This window comes from Daucus carota, chromosome 7 (assembly GCF_001625215.2).
Source record: "Daucus carota subsp. sativus chromosome 7, DH1 v3.0, whole genome shotgun sequence".
NCBI lineage: Eukaryota > Viridiplantae > Streptophyta > Magnoliopsida > Apiales > Apiaceae > Daucus > Daucus carota.
The window spans coordinates 5,223,037-5,243,134 of NC_030387.2; the positions used below are offsets into that span (position 1 = coordinate 5,223,037).

A 20,098-nucleotide genomic window follows, 5' to 3' on the forward strand; every position below is an offset into this window, starting at 1 on the left:
CTCTTTTATTCATTATTTAGTAAAATAATAACACTAAATAATTATTGAGTTTGAAAAATATTACATATTCACAAACGAAAAATCATGAATAATTTCTTATTTCATGAATAATAAGTTAATCTAAACTACTAGTTTGTTTAAAGCGATTATACAGGATTATCTTCCCAGTATTGCAAATAAATGGGATAACTCTTACAATTTCTATAACCATTTCATGAAAAATGAACTAATAAAATGATTGAGATATGAAATGATGAGATTATAATTTTTCTGATTGAAATAAATAATATAATAATCTGGGAAAATCCATTCAAAGACGCAGGACCCTCTCTTCTAGAATGATATACTTCCCAAATGAAAGAAGTTATTATATAAAAAATCCGCTTATTACACAAACTTTAGCATATACATTATTCTGGTGTCATAAAATTGCATACAAATTCGAAAACTAAGCAAGCGCCACATTAACATCTTCCTTGCAGAAAAGTAGAACTGACAGTTACTAATTCTATGATCCCGAATCCAGATGTAGATTAACAGATTCATTCACGAGCAACGACGACCACTTGCTTACCGATGTTACGACCAGAATAAAGCCCGATGAGAGCCGCTGGAGCACTCTCCAGCCCTTCAGCTGTGTCTTCCAAATAATTTATCTTCCCTTCCTTTATATATGGCAGAACCATCTCCAGAAACTTGGGATAAAGATGGTAGTATTCAAACACAAGAAACCCTTCGACACGGAGTCGCTTCACAATGACTTGCGTTAAATTGTGTACGCCTTCGGGATTTTCAAGGTTGTACTGAGAGATCATCCCACACACAGCAATGCGCCCATGGGGCCTCATGTTAAGAAGCACAGCATCAAGCATCTTTCCTCCAACATTCTCAAAGTAAATGTCAATGCCATCAGGAAAGTACCTGTCACAAAAGCAATTAAGAAACAAATGATGTATAATGTATAAACAAGTTTATACAATTACAATGTTAAGCCGTATAATGGTCCGCTGTAGGATGAAGGAAAAGCCAAGCTTCAGAATCAAGTTTCTCGAAAAAAAACATTCTTCAGTATATATACTGAGAGTAGCTTTACATAACTTTTACAATGTTTCAAAACTGTTGAGATGACCTTTACGGAAAAAAGTTCAAAGAAAAATGCAGACCTTTTTAATGCAGCAGCAAGGTCTTTCTCTTCTTTGTAATTAAAAGCCTCGTCAAATCCAAATTTATTCTTCAGAAGGTCAACCTTAAAAAAAGAAAACAGAATGCAACACAACAGGTTAGTAAACGTATAGGTCATGTGGTCTGAAATACTTTAATACACCCTGGGGAAAAATAGGTGACCACAAATCTACTCGGACTCATCTCATTTATTATCATTTTTCTCAATGATACCACAGTTACAGGCACCAAAATTTGTCTAGTAGATTTGCTTATTACGGGAAAGATGAGATATAGGTAGCAACCTTTTCTTTACTTCCAGCACTCCCAACAACATAGCAGCCAAAAAGCTTTGCAAACTGTCCAACAAGTTGACCAACTGCTCCAGATGCGGCTGAAATAAAAACATATTCTCCTTTCTTTGGTGTAGCCACCTCATAGAAACCAGCATAAGCAGTCATACCAGGCATACCTAGAGGAAGAAGAATAAAATGTTATGACTACTAGACGTAGCTTAAAATAACAAATTAACATTCATAGGCTCTGTTCATGTCAATAACAAATAGCAACCAGCAAAGCGATAGTTCATCTACTATTGGGAAGCTAATAACAATAACATCAAAGTCAAGTTCCGCTCTGATTAGGCTACAACAGATTCACATCTGTAAGAAACTCGGTTTGCATTACGATAGACCACTAATTAACCTGGTTGCATAGTACTTGGTTTAAACAGGGTAGATGGCATATGATCTCAATTTCATCATGATCATAGAATGGAGGCTAACTAAAAAAACATCTTATGCCTGCTAAACAAAAAAGCCACTATATCCTCTGGTCAATATCCAAGAACATATTTGACGATATGATTTAAGCACCTTATATACACAAAAATATTAATTTGAAATACCTATAAGGGCTAAACTCTCAGTATGTGTGCTAAAAATTCAAGGGACCAACAACCTCTCAAAGAAAAAGATGACTTGAGGACTTATTACTGGGCAAAAATTACGTATTTACGCTTAGCAAAAAAAAAAAAATTACGTATTTACGTACTTCTTTTAAAATGACTTGCAGGATTTTTGACATTAATTTTTCACAAAAATAAGTAATTATATTCTAAAAAAGGTATCCATCTACATTTGTTTGGAAATAAGCACTTATTTCTGACAAATAAAGTGAGCCAAACACCCACATTATTTTTGTTCAGCCAAACTTTAAATTTATTTTCTATGAGAGAGACTTCTAACTAATAAATGGGTAATCTATGTGTAGAAAAGCTCTGAGCAACCCAATGACCATCACTGCTCTCTTCCATTTAGTTGTAAGCTTCGTATAATATTTTGTAAATCATTAAAAATTAAAACAGTTCTCCACCGACTTAGGATGCATGTCAGTATATAACTTAAGACATCTCTACTCATGCTGATAAATTTGTATAAAATGACAAAACAAAAGTTTACACCAGCAACCTAGCTAGCTTAGAATTAATCATCACCTTCGATTAAATCAAAAAAAGAGAGAGAAAAACCTTCTTCAAAATGTCACTATTCAAAATCCGTACTGCACAACACAAGAAGTCAATGACATACCTAACAAGCCCGTGTAGTAGGAAAGAGGCACATCTGTGTGCTCTATTTTAAACAAAGTGTCTGTGTTTGTAATGAGACTATACTCTTCCCATCCAGTCATTCCCCATACCAAGTCATCTTTCTTGAACTTTGGGGTCCCTGAATCCACAACTTTCGCCACCCCATATCCCACAATAGGCTGCATTCATTACCAAACAGAGGTTACTATACACATGTTCACATCTGAATTCCGATCATACATGTAATACCCCAATTTCCATGAAGCAAACTGAACATCACCCACCATAAAATCAAACCAATTTCTCATACATTAAACTGTCATTATCCAGCCAAAATGTTTTTCATACAATAATAAAAATTAGTCAAAAAACTACTAAAGTCAACATCGATCAATAGAGTAAGTTTAGGAATGCTCAGCAGGTACACTGATGACTGATCAGATCTATTTAATTATGTAACAATATTTCTTAAAATAATTAAATAATCAATCCAATTTCACAAATCGGACTAAACAATCAATATATACACACAATCAACAGACATCAAAAACTACTTAAAAAAGAAAAATAAACCCAGGTGGACAAAGGTTAGTTGTAACAAACTAATAGACGGATCTAGTAACAGGCACGAGAATAAAATAATTACCTGACCAGGAGTGAAAGCCTCAACGTAAACAGCTGTTGATTTAGTCATACGAGAGCGCATATAAGGGTCACATGACAAATAAAGATTCTTGACCACAATCCCATTAGACCCATGAGGTACTTTCAAGCTCATTTTGGAAACTTGGGTAGCCATATCACTCTCCTTGGGATACCCTCGAATGTACTCTTTCAGCACAATCTGTTTGTTATCCACAGTTTCATCCATTTCTACACGATTAAACCGGGTCGATATTTCAGTATATGGGTTTTGTTTGCTTTTGGTTTTGGTTGATTGGGGAAGAATCGCTTGGGATATATAGTAGAGATTGTGGGCGAGTCTGGAGAATTGTGATGGCGTCAGCTGTGACTTGTTTGCAATGTGTACAATTGTGGGCGTTCAGGAGTTATCCATGTGACTCTGGAATCATCGCTCGCTTTTGATTTTCTTCACACTGTTCACACTATTTTTTGGCCTGCAATGTGAAAAATGAATGAAAAGTTAGAATTTTGTTTTTCTTAAATAGTTGGGAAAATTCTACAAAGACTACATTTACAAATTAATTGTTATCAATTATATATTCAACTTGCAACTTTGATAAAATATATTCCCTAACTCTTTTAGGATATAATAGTCTCTTGACTTTTGTTTCACGTACTTTTAAAAATTTTGACCGCACACTTAAAAATACATGAAAAAACTCTTAAAAATACATGAAAAAAAATCAAACGATTGTTATATCCCAACAGAGGGATTATTAAAAATTACGTTTAATTGCATAATAAATTACAAATGATTGTAAAAGTCGAAAAATGAGCTTTCGTGTGATGTTGGTACTAATATCATACCAGCAATAATAAAATCAACTAAAGCCAAACACAATGTTAACTAAAATCAAAGCTGAAAATTAATATTCCCTCTGTCCCGGTGAGTTCTTTACATTGGACTTGGGTACGGAGGTTAAAAAATTTGTATAAAGTAGTGAAAAAGAGAAAGAAAAGTGGGTGAAGTGGTGGGACCCATCAATTTTTAATGTATAAAAGAGAGATAGTGGAGTAAAAGTAGTGTGAAAAGAGAGTAAAAGTAGTGTGAAAAGGGAGGAAAAGTTGGGAAGTGGTGGGACCCATCAACTATTTTTGGTAAGTTTTGGAATGTAAAGAATTAGATAAGACATCCAAAAAAAACTGTAAAAAATGATGGGACAGAAGAAGTACATGTCAAGAATATCACGAAATACTCTGTAAACTTGATTCGTAGCAAGATGCCAACTGCTCTGTGCATCTTCAAATTCATCTCAAACCAATAAGAGCAAGAACCCACATTTTCTCATCTGGTTTTTTAACTTTCAGACTCGAGCATGGAAAATACTTGGTGCACATAATTGTGTACAAAATTTTGTACATAATGACATGTGTTGGATTTTAATCGGAATAGGCTCCTGTATTTACATCAACCACCCAATTAAAACCCATCACATTCATTGTCACATCATAAGCAATCAAAAATTACAAATTTCAAATCATCCACCTACGCCGCCACTACAAGGAGTAGCTCATGAAAAAACCAATAATGTGTACGATTATGCATGTATACATAGGGACGAACGCACACCGGGGCGGTGGGGTACTTGCCCCCAATAGCCCGTGAGTATATTATTATACTTCTTCCGTCCATTTTTAGTTGTTACATTTTTATTTTGGTTGATCAAATTGACTAAATTTTAAACAAAAATTATAAGTCACTCTTCTCATTATTTTAAAAAATTGAAAATTACATTTTAAAGTAGATTTATTTTTAGTGACATATTTTTTAATTTTTTCAATTGATAAAATATTAATAAATTTCAGTCAAACTTTGGTCAATTTGACCGGCACAAAACCAAAAGTGACAACTAAAAAAGGACGGAGGGAGTATTTGTTTTATGAGTTACATGAAGTGTGGCTTTGCCCCATGATTGACACGCATCGTCTCTACCAGAAAATGCATGGGTCTGATATCTCTATCTAATTAAGTTGAAATATTTAACAGATCATACCACTTCAATAGTGAACTGCAGTGATTTGGGAAGCGAACAAACACATCACATATATAACTTCGGCCTTTGAGACTGAAATATGTGATATTGAATATGTGGATTTGGTGTCTTCCTGAATTTTTTTGCCTGTTTTAGAGCGGTTTTTTGGATGTTGTTTGTAGAGCTGTAAACGAACCGAACAGTTCGTTAAGTTCGCTCGGGTTCGCTCGGTTTCGAGTTCGTTAAGCTCGGTTCGGTGTATTAACGAACTCGAGTTCGGACGCATTTTTGTGTCCGATAATATTAACGAACCGAATCGAACTTTACACGTGTCCGACTCGTGTTCGCTCGATTAGTGTTCGAGTTCGTTTCGAGTTCGTTAAGCTCGGTTCGTTCGTCAACAAACAAATATTTACATAATTACTAGACTGCTAATTTATATCCATAAGTTTAAAATATATACAACTTGAACATTTAAGCTGGTTACAAAAGCCATAATTAACCAGAATATCCATACTACATCATTGTTCAGCTACAAAATGAAAAGTCAAAAGAGTTAAAGACTACAAGTCTGTTTCAGAATTCTGATGCAAAATATATTGAGATCTTGCCATCTTGGACTTCATAGCTGACTACATATGGCATACAAATACCTGGCTATCTGCATTACAAAAAATAAAGAGAAACAATTATTATGTACAATAAAAAAAAGAAGAAGAATGGACTAAATTTGAAGCTAGACTCAATCGATGATTTTAATTGCAGTCACTTACAGGATATATATATATATATATATATATATATATATATATATATATATATATATATATATATATATATATATATATATATATCTTAAGTCAGCTAGTAGTAAACCTTTTTGTCATGAAGTCAAATACTCAAATCAATCTCGATATCCTCAAGCATTTCCTGCAGATATATTGTAATAAAATATTGTAATAAGTTAGACATTTTAATCAGGAAGATTGCTAATAGCAACAGAAATGAATATAGAGTGTTAGTAATAGTAGATAAACCTGATTTCCTTGCATTGTTCTTTTCAGACCATATAGCTCACGTGCCCAATCATCCCCACACAACAACATTTCCACTGTCTCAGGCTTTAAACAAGAACGATGTGGCTCTATAACTCTACTACTAGCACTGAAAGTAGATTCAGAGGCTACTGTACTCATTGAAATACTCAGAATATCTCGTGCCATATGAGATAAAACAGGATATATGCCTTCCACCATGTCAACACATCAAAATTTGTTCGTGTTCGTTAAATTTTCGTCCGAGTTCGGTTCGTTTACAACTCTAGTTGTTTGTCTCCACTTAACTAAATTCCGAGATATGTTCCTGTATATATGTCTATACAAGTCGTGATCCAGATGTAAAAGAGTTTTTGATTGTAATTTGAGAAAGAGTGGATGCTAGGAGAGAAATTTAAAAAAAGAAACATGAAGATGAAGATGATATTGTTAGAAAGAAGAATGATCTGAAAAGACATAAATGAAGATAAATGACACTGTATTCTTCAAAATATTTGTACAAATATGAAAACTGAATTTGGTTGCATTTAGTTGAACAGTTGAACAATATATTTTCATATCTTTTTGAAAGGTATTAAAATTATAAAATTACTTTAAAAAATTGATTTTTTTGATAAATAAAACTAGTACAAAAAGGGTCTATAGCGTCGGTCAAAACATATTTTTAACGTGGATCAAGTGTCGTAATATATGCAGGTTATATTAAAAGTATGCATCCGTTGCGTCGGTTATTCAAACGACGCTTAAAAATAATCTGTGTTGATTTTCTAGAAACGCCGACACTAAATAGAAATAAACATCGGTTACCTAAATTTTATTATTTAAGATTTTAAGTATTTGTGCATGTATTCTATTGAACCGGTTTGATTTACTTTTACTTCATATGTATCAAATTTTATTTTGAATTTTATTAGAGGTAAGATAGTATTTTATCTAAATATAAATATAATAAACTAATTTTTTTAACTTTACAGAAGAAAGTACAAAAACAAAAATCAATTATCATAAAAGTCAATATGTAATTAAATATGTTTTTTGATTATCTGATAAATTTTCATCTAAAACTATATTCTTGTGTACTCGTAGTACCCTTACAAAAAAAAAAAAGCATACCGGTATCACTATAAGAAAATCCGGAATTTTCAAGAAAATTTCCGAACGAAAATGATTCCATTGCAATTTCCCAACAAAATGCCGACCATTTTTTTATGAGACAAGGTCAAACAGTTATATCTGGAGTTACTTTCTCCAAAATAAATTAATTAACAGTATATTGATAAAAATTTCAAACATAGGCATTATTAGCCAAAACAAGCCATGCTTTTTCATTTGTTAAATGGTATTGCTATTTGTACGCAGCCAGTTTTGGGTACTCGATCCGTACGCATCCCTTGAAACATGCATGCATTCACAGAACTTGATCTGTACTTGTTCATTAAAACATGCATGCACCTCTAAGATAAACGAGTAGTGATTAGTGATCAATGATTATTCTATTGTTCATATTAGGATAAGCTTTCTTGTGGAGTAAACAATGGAGAAAAAAAGCTGGGTTTGCTTAAATTATGGCTGCATAAACCTCCTTAGCTTTTCTAAAGATGGTTTATCTTTAATTTTGGTGGCTGTGATCCATTGAGTAACATGGTAACATGTAGTCTCCACAGATATAAACACTATTTAATATCAGAATTTATTCAATTTATTCTCATAAAAGAATTGTGTTTGATCTGGTTCCTTCTTTTTTCTTTTCTCCAACTAGCTAGGATCAGTTGCTTTTGGTCAACATATATGTTTATTCTTTAATTATAATATAGACTCAAATTATGATAAATAGGAATATCTTTTCATTTATAATTTTAATTGTACATGTGACTCCAAAAAAAAAATCTAATAAAATTAGAAACAAGCAATTAATCATAAATTACAGTTCATAACTTAGCTTCAGGGACATGATATTTTAATTATTTAGAAAGCAAAATCAATTTTCGGATATAATTGTGAAATCGATACAAGTAAATGTCCCATTTATTTGTACTATACAGGCTATACGAAGATTTAATAGTAGCCGAAGCCGAAAATTAGCGTGACTAGTAATCTGAGTGCAAGAACAAAAAAGCAACGATTCATTTCGGCGCTACTTGCTTTTTCTTGAATCTATTCATTTACACTCCTTATAAACATGCACCAAATTTATTATAAATATCACTTCAAATTTTAATCTTCTGAATAGACAACTCTCAATCTACTAGTTTTATCAGCTCAAACAAAGATCATGAGTTCTAATACTTGTACAATGTTACTCGTTGCTTTTCTTTTGATCTTACTCAAAAACACCATTGCAAAACCAGTGACGTTCGATCTGATAGAACTAGGGGCAAAACCTGATGGCGAAACTGACTCGACAGAGTCTTTTCTTAGTGCATGGACCGGGGCTTGTGATTCGGTAAAATCAGCCGTGATTTACGTGCCGCGGGGGAGGTTCTTGGTTCAAAGAGTCTACTTGGGTGGCAAATGCAGGAACAATAAGATCTTGATTAGGATAGATGGAGTGCTTGTGGCTCCAGCTGATTTTCGGGTTGCTGGGAATGCCTCGAATTGGTTAGACTTTCATGGAGTTGATGGTGTTACCATCAGTGGCGGGATCCTAGACGGGCAAGGCACTGGTTTGTGGGATTGCAAGTTGGCCGGAGAGAATTGTCCTGTCGGAGCAGCGGTAAGTTTCCTTCCAAATTCAGACGACAAATTTTTTACTAATGACCTGTCTGGGAATTTGGATTTCATTTTAAATTTTGGATTTGATCAAATGACATGTTTGGATACAAAGAAAAACCGGAACTGAATTTTATTTGAAATCAAGAATATCAAATACTAGTATAAAACTGAGAATTTGAAATGACATCTCAAATCGTCATTTGAAATCCAAAATTTAAAATGAAATACATATTCTCAAACACAATCTAAGATCATTCTCGGATTATTATTTTTTATGTTAGTTTCGTGAGATTCAAGATGCGTCATGCGCACTTAAATAGTGATGAAGTAAAAACTACTAGATGGTGAAGAAGACCGTAATGTGAGCTGATCGGTTGACACCGAAAATGTCAACTTCTAGTTAGATGTAGCATATTACAGTACAAATGTTACGTCAAAAACGAAACCATGCTTCGTCCTAGTTAAATTTACTCATCCTGAACAACTATATGTTTTGCAGACACTAACTTTTACGAATTCGAAGAACATTGTTGTAAGCGGCTTAACATCATTGAACAGCCAACTGTTCCACATTGTTGTCAATGGTTGCCAAAACGTGAAGATGAAAGGAATCAAGATCCTAGCATCCGGCAAAAGCCCAAATACAGACGGCATTCATGTTCAGTTTTCGTCCAATGTCACCATCTTAAACTCCAAGATTAGTACCGGAGACGACTGCATTTCAATTAGTGCAGGCACTACAGATTTGTGGATCGAAAAGGTGGTGTGCGGCCCTGGCCACGGCATTAGGTAACAGCTAAACCAAACTCTCAACTATTTTTAAACAGTATGAACTCATTTTTTGATGAATTATTGATGATATTTTTGTTGTTTTACAGCATTGGGAGTTTAGGCAGAGATTTAACTGAAGCAGGTGTGCAGAATGTGACAGTTAAAACGGTGACATTCAAAGGTACAACAAATGGTGCACGGATTAAAACATGGGGAAGGCCGAGTTCTGGTTTCGTAAGGAATGTTCTGTTTCAGCATATAACTATGATCAATGTCCAGAATCCTTTGATAATAGACCAAAATTACTGTCCATATAACAAAGATTGTCCAGGCCAGGTACCCGAAATGTTTATAATATCGAAAAGTCTAATTAGTACACAATATGAGTAATGCTGTGAACGAGCTCACAAACATTTCCTCTGTTTTTTTTTGTTGAATTTATAGTTCTCGGGAGTTAAAATTAGGGACGTGACGTACGAGGATATTCATGGAACATCAGCAACCGCAGTGGCAGTGAAATTCGACTGCAGCAAGATGAATCCATGCGACGATATAAGATTGGAGAAAGTAAACCTGACATATAAAAATGAAGCGGCTGCAGCCTATTGTGTTAATGCAGCAGGTACTGCATCTGGCATGGTTGTGCCAACAAGCTGTTTGTAGGAGACACACTTACGAGCAAAGAAGTGCGCATTCACTCGCTAAGCAGCAGAGGCCAATTAAAGAACGAGCACTTTCTTTGATGAAGCTAGCATTTTAATCTGAAAACAGTGTTTTAAAGTTGTAAAAAGTAGAGGATTTCTTCTGCTGGTGCCTGTGGTGTTGTTAGCACATTGCGCTCGCCTGGCCGTGCAGAAAATAAATATAATCCCGTCATACTAACATAGTACCATATTTCTTAATTATTTGTAAGCAATCAGCTGTAAATATACTCGTCGATATCATATAATTAATTGGTAGAAATGTACTGGTTCCCATATTCATAATTTAATATAAAAATTTGTTAAGAAACTTGCATAATAAAAGATTTTTGATTTGGATTTTTGATCAACTTGATATGACATCGTGGAAAGAGATGCTTCTAGCTCTGATCCCTGTTGAGGTTTGACGAAAATATGATATAGCTATGGTATTATCCCTGAACAACTTAAAAGAAAAGCATCACAAGAGGAACAAGGCTTGACATGATCTTAAACTAAAACACTGGATCATCTCAACAGTTGTGATAGTTTTTTGATGGTATCTGTTGAAACCAGTTTTCTGCTTGAGCAAACGATCAACAATAGGGTCCTCTTCCCGAACATGCAAGTGATTGTCAAGGAGATCCAACGGCTAGGATAAAAAAAATATATTTTATCGTTCCGCGCATATTATACGCGGATACCGTAGCTTCCGCGGGTTTTTTACGCGGATACACCGCGGATATTAACTGCGGATACATTATACACGCACACATCAATCCGCATTAACAGAGCTGCAGCAAAACCCTAATTTCTGCGTCGTGGATTCACATTACATCATATAAGGGGGTTTCAGAGTTTTAAAACTATTGTGGTATGTCCGCGTAAAATAACAGCGGATATCCGCGTAACAAAGCGCGGAAGCCCTAGTATCCGCGGAAAAAAAAGAAGCACGGATAGTTAAAAAAATATCTTTTGTCCCAGCCGTTGGATCGTTGATCCAACGGCTGGGAAACAGTTTGTCGGATAAATGCTCCCTGACAAGTGATTGTTAGGGAATAGGACCCTCAACAATAACCTGTAAAGAGAAGAATGTGATGGATGTGTCCCCGATTCAGCTTTTTTCTTGAGCTTCTGGACGTTGAATTAAGCGCTTCTAAAACGTAGCCAAACGGACAATATTAAGTAGAAGTGGACTTCCAGAGCTTTTAAGCCCGTAAGTGGATCCGCCAAACACCCCGTAAGTTAATTGATCTTTTGTGAGTAAACTAGATAGTACGAGCTCTTGTTTGCCTAGAATCGAGTGCTCTTGTGTGCTCAGAATTGTGTATGAATGAGAACGAACCTGACCAGTTACTATATTTAAAATATTTCCGTCCCCTTCGATTGTAGCCGAGGAGAACGGAAGTTGGGAGGTGGTTTCACAAAGAGAGACGTTTAAGTCATAACATCTTTATCACATCCATGAAAAGAAGACGTTTTAGTCATAACATCTTTATCAGGTCATTCTTTGTGGACATATACAGAAACATGCACAGAATGACATGCAACCAAGTCTTCCTCTTTCTTGTAATTAAAAGCCTCGTCAAACCCAAATTTATTCTTCAGAAGATCAACGTAAAGAAAAAACAGAACACAGAAAACATGAGAGGTCAGTACATGTCATATTAATGTGATTAACTGTCATTAATGGTATAAGAAAATATAGGCATCAAGATATGCTTAGTAACTTTGCTTGAAATTTGAAGACGAGGGCGTTTTCTTTGCTTCCAGCACTCCCAACAACATAGCAGCCAAAAAGTTTTGCAAACTGTCCAACATGCAAGTTGACCAACTGCTCCAGATGCTGCTGAAATAAAAACATACTCTCCTTTCTTGCGGGGCCGGTTTTGAAAGAGTGCAACAAGTGCAACGGCACATGGCCATGAAAATTTAAGGCCCCAATTTATGACTACTTCTTTCTATCTTTTGGTATACTCATGATAAATATAATATAATATTAATATCTCTTTAATTTTTATCATTATTTTATTTAAACACTAATCAATTCTCAACTTTCAAGACTCAGCCATGCACGTCTCTTCTTATTCCTTCTCTCTCCCCACAAACTAGTACACTGAGCAGTAAATCTCAAACGCCACACACATATTACAATTTTTCAGTTGTAGTAGTCTAATTTCATTTATGATATCTTGTTATTTTAAATATATTAAAATTTTGTTTTGTCATTTGGAAGGGCCTCATTATTAAAGTCAGCACAGGGCCTCAAAAAATCCCAGACGGCCCTGCTTTCTTGGGTGTAGCCACTTCAAAGAAACCAGCATAAGCAGTCACGCCGAGCATGCCTATAAGTATGAGTGTAAAAAGTTATCTACAGACTTGATCCAGACTAATATAACAGATTAATATCGTAGGCTATATACATGAATTACAAATAGTAAGAAGCAAGCTATTGTTCATCCACTCTTGGGTTCGTCTGGCTTATCTTATTTTTTAAAAATAACTTATTCCTGATAAAGCATGTAAAGGTGTACATTTTCATGGATATAATACTTTTTTCTTGTGAAATAGGGAATGCAAAACCCTTCCTAAATACTTATTTTCAAAGACTAGTGCATAATATATATGAAATTTTTTCTATAAATAAATTCTTTTTTTACAAAATTAAGAGGCAAACGCAACCAATATTAATAGCATTACCATCTGATCCTACTTTGTGGCCTATGTGTAAACTCTGAAAAAAAATATATGATGATACATTTGTATGAAATGATAAGTCCACACCAAATGCTAGGAGAAGGATCATAGCCTCCCATTCAGCCATTTCTGAGCAATTATAGTGTTTGGAAGTACGAGGGTTTGTTTATTTTTTGTTGATGGAGCAGAGTAGCTTGGTGGGCTATATATAGAGGACTGCGAGAGGAGAGGGTTTGTATTAGTTTTATTTGGCGTGGAGAAATCAGAAAGCGATACATGCATTGAGAGGTTTGGTATTAGTTGTGATGACGTGAGGCATGACTTGTTTGCGGTGTGCAACATATAAGCGCTTTCTCCAGTCATTTATCCATAATCAAGTCATCTGTCAACTCGGGCCGAGCTGAGGATATCTTCCATGAAATTGAGAATCAAGAATTTCATGACAGGAGGCACTAATATCAAACCTTGGAGTGTCACTTAAATTATGTCTGCTTAAACCTCTGCTTCAAATTATTAAGATTCAAATTATTAAGATGAGCATTTTCGTGGAATATAAATTGGAGGAGTAACGCTGGAAATTACTTAAATTATGGGCTGCATAAACCTCTGCTCAAGTACCTCTCTGGGGATGGTATTCTGGTATAGTTTAATTTTTCAGTTACCATCTTGAGTAATATGCCAATTGCCAGTTAGCATCTTGTCTTGAGTAATATGTCAATTTGCCATCCAACTATTTTTTATTTTTTTTTGAAACTAATTTGCCATCCAACTATTTAATTCTATTTTAAAATATAGGCCATTTAACTTTGACACATAATTTTAGGTACTTTAATCGCATAATTAAAATAGTAATTAAGTATTCTTTGATAAATATTAGTTAGATGTATTAACTTTTAATTAATAGCTTTGTCTTTATAGTGTTAAATCTTCTAACAATATAAATATTTCTGATGAAAGTTTAGTAGAGCAAAAACCAATGTAATTCCAACCATTATATATACATTTTCATGCCATTTAAGATTCAGACATGCATGTCCAAATCAACTGACATACATTGATATTCACTAGTGTTTTGCAGTTCATTTATCTGTACAAACAACTTGGAGGCTTCATGACACCAGAAGCAGTTCCTCTGGCATAGGCACAAGACGCATTTGCTGCTCGATTTTTGTAAGTGAGTGCAACATCTTTTAGTCTTATTCCAGTGCAAGGATATTTCTTACTACATTCGAACTGCACTGCAACAGGTGTTGCTGATGATCCCCGGATGTCTTCATACCTTACATTGCTGATCTGAACACCAGAGACCTGTATAAAATATAAGTTGAAAGATCAGACATTCAGATTGTGCGTGATTTAATAGAACAATTATTGAAGCAATTATAATTAATTTACTTTTCCCGGGCAATTCTTGACGTCGGGACAGTAGTTTTGGTCTATGATGATAGGATTCGCGACATTATTCATAAAAATGTGCTGAAACAGAACATTTCTGACAAATCCTTTGCTAGGCCTCGCCCATGTTTTTATTCTGACACCGTTGTCAGTGTTTCGGAATGTAACGGATTTCACTGTCAGGTTTTGGACACCAGGTTCTTGCAAATCCCAGCCGAGGCTTCCAATGCTGTAACCAAAATTAAAAATCCCCTCATCAACAATAAATTTAGATTGCGGTGCAAAATTTGATTAACTGATTTATGTATACTACGTACCTGATGCCGTGACCAGGACCGCATGAAACATTCTCTATCCATGTGTTATTTGTGCCAGGTCCAATGGAGACACAGTCATCCCCGGTGCTAATTCGAGAGCGAAGAATGCTCACCCCTGAGGAGTATTGGATGTGAATACCGTCGGTGTTGGGGCTTCTACCGAGTGCAGAGATTTTGATTCCCCGAAAAACGAGATTTTTGCATTTATACACGATCATGTGGAACATCTGACTGTTTATTGATGTCAATCTACTCACCACAACGTTGGTGGAGCTGTAGAACCCTATGCTCTGCATGATCATATATAAGTAACGTTAAGGCATCTATAACGGGGTTGGCTAAAATCAGTTGGCTAAATTGAACTTGTAGAACAACATGTGAAATTTGTTGAACTTGTAAGATATTGTGTTTCAATAGTATTAGCTATATTGGTTGACTATAATTTAAAAATAACATGTTATTAATATTTTAGATTGTTATAAATAGAATATATATCACTTCAATATGAGAATTAATTATGTGTAATCATCTAATAGCTTGACTATAATTATAGACAGAAGAAGAATATAGCGTGATATTTTCAAGAGATTATCTATAATTTTTTATTTTTGGTATGCCAACTTAGCTAAGGGTTATAATATAGCGATCTATCCACAGTGAATTTTAGTGTTTTAATTGACATACCGTTGCGCCTATAGGACAGTTCTTGCCAGATTTTTTACAATCCCACAGAGCAGCACCTTTAGCATCCACAGTTCCCCCGGAAATGAAGAGTCCATTAATCCTCTCAAACTTGATCCAGGTTTCGCCACTGCCGATCAGATTGTAATCCCTGGAAGCTACAATAGTACCCTCAATACGCATGAACATGCTACGTTTACATCTTCGTCCATTGAATACTATAGGACTCCGAATCAAGTATCTTCCCTGGGGCACGTAAATTCGGACTTCCTTTCTAGAGGCACAAGCTGAATTCCATGCCCTCAGGAGAACCTTGGAAACATCCGTCTTGCCATCAGCTTTGGCTCCCAACCTTTTCACATTGATCGAAAGTCTTGATGCCGACGATGAATTCATTAGAAACATGATGGAAAAGGTTAGTAGAAGATAATAAACCATTGCAGTCCTGGCCATCTTAAGGCTGAAAAACAATAATCTGGGACAGGAGAGATTTATATACAGAGAGAGGGAGAATGTTTGATGATGGGAATTGTGACAATTTAATGCACCATTTTATAGGCAAATGTGTTCCTAATTTTCTATGCAAGTACATGCAGAAGTACAGATTAATTATCCAGGCCTAATAGGCAAGTAATGTAACGTGTAGGTGAAGCCTGTGCATCTTTAAGTGCATTTCAATTCTCAGGTAATTAAGTCCTTTACTTTCTTCTCAGATCATTGGCTACTTTCTTAATTCTGAAATCATTGGATGACACACTATTTAAATTAAAATAATATAACAGCATCTCCAACCATACAAATCTCTTAGCTAAAATGTGAGTTAGCATATATATCAAAAATAAAAAATATTGCCAACTTATGGAAAAACTCACACTCCAACAATAATATGTTGTTTATAATTTTAGTCAACCTCATATGGATGACTAAATTTGTCAAACCTCTACAGGGCTGTAAGAAATCTGTAGGAAGATTGCACATCATTTATTATCATATTGAACTAATATATTTTAAAATATTAATAACATATTATTTTTAAATTATAACCAACTAATATAGCTAATACCATTGAAGAACAATATGTTACACATTCAACAAATTGTACATAATGTCTTACAGATCCAATTTAGCCGACAATTATAAACAAGGAAATTTAAGATTAACAAGTTTTATGTCCATGCAAAGCGCCAGTTCAAAAATATAAATGATATTGTAATATTAAAATGTGTTTATATACCGATATACAAATTTAAACGTATGTGAATATGTACATGTGTTTATCTAAATTACAAATAAATTGTTTAAACTTTAACAAATATAAATTTATTATATTACACAATCACGAAATTTATTTATTATTACCAGTTGCTCTAATAAAAAACTAAGGAATTTATTTATTATTATCAAAGTTACACATAAAATAAGTTTATATATTATGAGAAAACCCCTATATTTAATCAGCTGGCACACGTCAAATAAGTTTATATATTATAGGGACATAAACATAGACGTATATAACTTTATTACGTGCATAACTCTATTGGAAATAAATATGAATCCTTGTCATTACAACATATAGCTGATTCATAACTCTTTCATCTTAAACGCTTGCTATAACAATGCAGACTCTTCACTCAAAACAAAAGCAAATGGTAATACTAAAACCAAGCCAAGATATGTTGCCAGGAGATAGATCAACTAAGCAAACATTTCGAACATTGCTTGCAAAAATTTCGAAAATTGCTTATTCATGAGATTAATATCAGGTCAGATAGGTTTGAATGAAAATTGCTTATTCATGAGATTAATATCAGGTCAGATAGGTTTGAATGAGGTCATCATCATCTGCAGTTGAAGATTATACAACTCCACAGCCATATCTTCTGCAGCTAGTTCATTCACCACCGCTCCTGTATTAGATGACGTTCCTGAAGCTGAAGAAGCATCATGATCCTCTCCTAATGGTTTCACCTCATTAACCACACAGTAATTTTTTCCGACCAAATTGACAATCGTTACAAAAATAAAAATAATACTTCGCGCTCAACAAATTTGCTGCAGATCTTATAAAACTTGTCAGGGCCTTCACCCTCTAAAAAATTTACTAATTTAAAACGCAAACTAAATATAAAATTGTCGCCAAAAGGTAACTACCTTAAAATTCCATCGTCATAACATATAATGTCAAAAGAAACACAGCAGACCAAGCTATATTCTCTGAGAAGGTATTTTGATCGATTTCAAATGAACTAACACTTGGACAGGAAAAAAAAATTCTCCACGTTCTTACTACTATAACAAGACTGTATATTAATAGATAAACAAACAAGGGTACAGCTCAAAAATTAGAACCTTTCCGCCAATCTGGAGGTAACAGCTCTTAGTTTTGAATAAACCTTCCCGGCAGGGGAGCCTAAGATAAGACTGCAGAGGGAGTCTCTTGCAATTTTTATGTTAGCAAAAGATCCTAAAATGTGAATTTTTGTGTCAGCAATCACAATACGAGTCTTTGTCGAGTTTTCAATTGCAAACTTAGTTTTACCCCCTTTTCCAGACAACCTCCCAATTGCACGGGAGAGGTGTTCACCTCGTAGAGTTTTGACATCCTTGATTTCAAAAGATTCAACATAAAGCTCATCCAGCCGCAAAAGGGCAACAGCATCTATCACGTCAAAGCCAAGCATGAAGGCATGGACAAAGTCAGCTGACTTCTGAAGGTTACTGATATCCGGAGTGTCTGATCGAGTCTTTAGTTCAACTTTCCTCCCCTTAAGATTCATACGGATATCGACCTTCATCTGGTCATATACAGGACCGTAGATTTCCATCCAAGCTTTCTTGAGAGGTGTGTACCGATGTGGCGGAACAGAAACCTTGCGAAACTGCACTTGGCCATCAGATATCTCATGTGCCTTCAATGGCTCAAAATTGGGCTTCAATGCTGATGATACACGATTGGCATCGGATTGGACCTTTTCAATTTCCATAGAGGTTGTACCTTTGTCGGATTCCATATTAAGTCCTGTTAAGGTGTCACACGATAAATAAATTAAAACAATATTCGTTCATTGTGTATGCTAGACATTGTGGTAAGTACAAACAGATGCAACAATCTAAAAAATGTCCTTGTTGCTCAAAATGACTCATATTAAACTGTTACAACTCTTCTGGATGAACCCAAATTCCCAAGGTCATTAATCATATACATTAAGCTAAAAGCATACTTACACTATTCTGCATACTAATCAAGAAATCTAGAAAACTAACATCTGATTGAAATATTTTGCTAATAAACAAATCGAAAATTTATCCAGGACTTCCAACCATAAATTCCAGGTAAAAATATCTGAGAGAGAGAGAGGGGAGGGAGGGAGGGAGGGAGAGAGAGAGAGAGAGAGAGGGAGGGAGGGAGGGAGGGAGAGGGAGAGGGAGAGAGATTTTGTATGAATTGAGAAGGGGCTCATCACCAATAAAGAGTAATAAGAATATATCAATTATGAATACCTGGGAGATTGAAGCTTACGAAAGGTCTTGCGCTTAATCGCAAAGCTTCAGTGTCCGCGTCTTCAACAATCGCTCTCTCGCCCGCTCTCTCTGATTCTGTAATGAATCCTGGTATAAACCCTAAACCCTAAAAGGATGCTTATTTGACTCGATCCGGCCCAATAGGATTTTGCCTGAAGTCTGTTTGTTACGACAACCTCTGGGCCCAAATCCATTTTCGTCATCAATCAACTTTTATCTCTCTCCTTTAAAATAACAGTTTTTTCAAGCACTAAAATTTATAAGATTGCTTGATTTTGATTGGCTATTGTCTCTAAATAAAGGTGGACCTCCTTGCATGTACTACAATTGCACCAATCAATATGAGTCAAACTTATAAAAATTAGTGCCTAGCATGTGCCATGGGCCCATGTGTCAAAATTTTATTCAGGAAAAAAAAAAATTCAAAAAAATTTACGAAACTATGTTTTTATAGACGCATTAAAGTGCATGTCAAGCGGTGAAAAAAAATATTAAGATATGAATGAGACATAGAGAGTATCATTGAGGTACTGTTTGGGGTTGTTGATGCAGACAGTATCAATAGCTTTTTGTCGAAAAGTAGGTGAAAAACTGTTTGGTAAATCTAAAAACGGCTTTTTTGAACAGCAGTTTTTAGTTGAAAAGTTGCTTTTAGAAAAAGCACGTCTTCCCATGCTTTTAGAAAAAGCTGTTTAATAGACGAGTTGTGTAGATGGACAGAGATTGTTCAGGCAGAGTCCTCTGAAGTGGCAACTGAAGTCGCTCCGGTAGTCCAATAGAGAATCCTATGTATTATCATAGAGCAATATTATGCATGTTAGCACACTAAGTACAACTTTAAACATTCTTATTTACCTAATCA

At 34.9% G+C, this 20,098-nt stretch overlaps 4 protein-coding genes across 4 annotated transcripts; 1 reads left to right on the forward strand and 3 right to left on the reverse strand.

The window, feature by feature from the left end:
* Positions 1-344: 344 nt before the first annotated feature.
* LOC108196875 (2-alkenal reductase (NADP(+)-dependent)) lies at positions 345-3,887 on the reverse strand. The gene is made up of 5 exons (XM_017364352.2): positions 3,396-3,887; positions 2,751-2,928; positions 1,467-1,633; positions 1,164-1,246; positions 345-921 (listed from the first exon to the last, which is right to left on the reverse strand). The coding sequence occupies exons 1-5, from the start codon at positions 3,618-3,620 to the stop codon at positions 543-545; spliced, it is 1,032 nt and encodes a 343-aa protein (XP_017219841.1). The 5' UTR covers positions 3,621-3,887; the 3' UTR covers positions 345-542.
* Positions 3,888-8,640: 4,753 nt separating this feature from the next.
* Positions 8,641-10,917, forward strand: LOC108195546 (polygalacturonase). The gene is made up of 4 exons (XM_017362517.2): positions 8,641-9,174; positions 9,673-9,962; positions 10,052-10,280; positions 10,389-10,917. The coding sequence occupies exons 1-4, from the start codon at positions 8,734-8,736 to the stop codon at positions 10,605-10,607; spliced, it is 1,179 nt and encodes a 392-aa protein (XP_017218006.1). The 5' UTR covers positions 8,641-8,733; the 3' UTR covers positions 10,608-10,917.
* Positions 10,918-14,346: 3,429 nt separating this feature from the next.
* LOC108194526 (polygalacturonase) lies at positions 14,347-16,349 on the reverse strand. Its single transcript, XM_017361487.2, has 4 exons — positions 15,718-16,349; positions 15,034-15,323; positions 14,717-14,945; positions 14,347-14,629 (listed from the first exon to the last, which is right to left on the reverse strand). Exons 1-4 carry the CDS (start codon positions 16,165-16,167, stop codon positions 14,405-14,407), a joined length of 1,194 nt encoding a protein of 397 aa, XP_017216976.2. The 5' UTR covers positions 16,168-16,349; the 3' UTR covers positions 14,347-14,404.
* A 1,495-nt stretch (positions 16,350-17,844) lies between these two features.
* On the reverse strand, positions 17,845-19,421 carry LOC108193334 (uncharacterized). The gene is made up of 2 exons (XM_017359938.2): positions 19,216-19,421; positions 17,845-18,733 (listed from the first exon to the last, which is right to left on the reverse strand). Exon 2 carries the CDS (start codon positions 18,723-18,725, stop codon positions 18,057-18,059), a length of 669 nt encoding a protein of 222 aa, XP_017215427.1. The 5' UTR covers positions 18,726-18,733; positions 19,216-19,421; the 3' UTR covers positions 17,845-18,056.
* Positions 19,422-20,098: the final 677 nt, after the last annotated feature.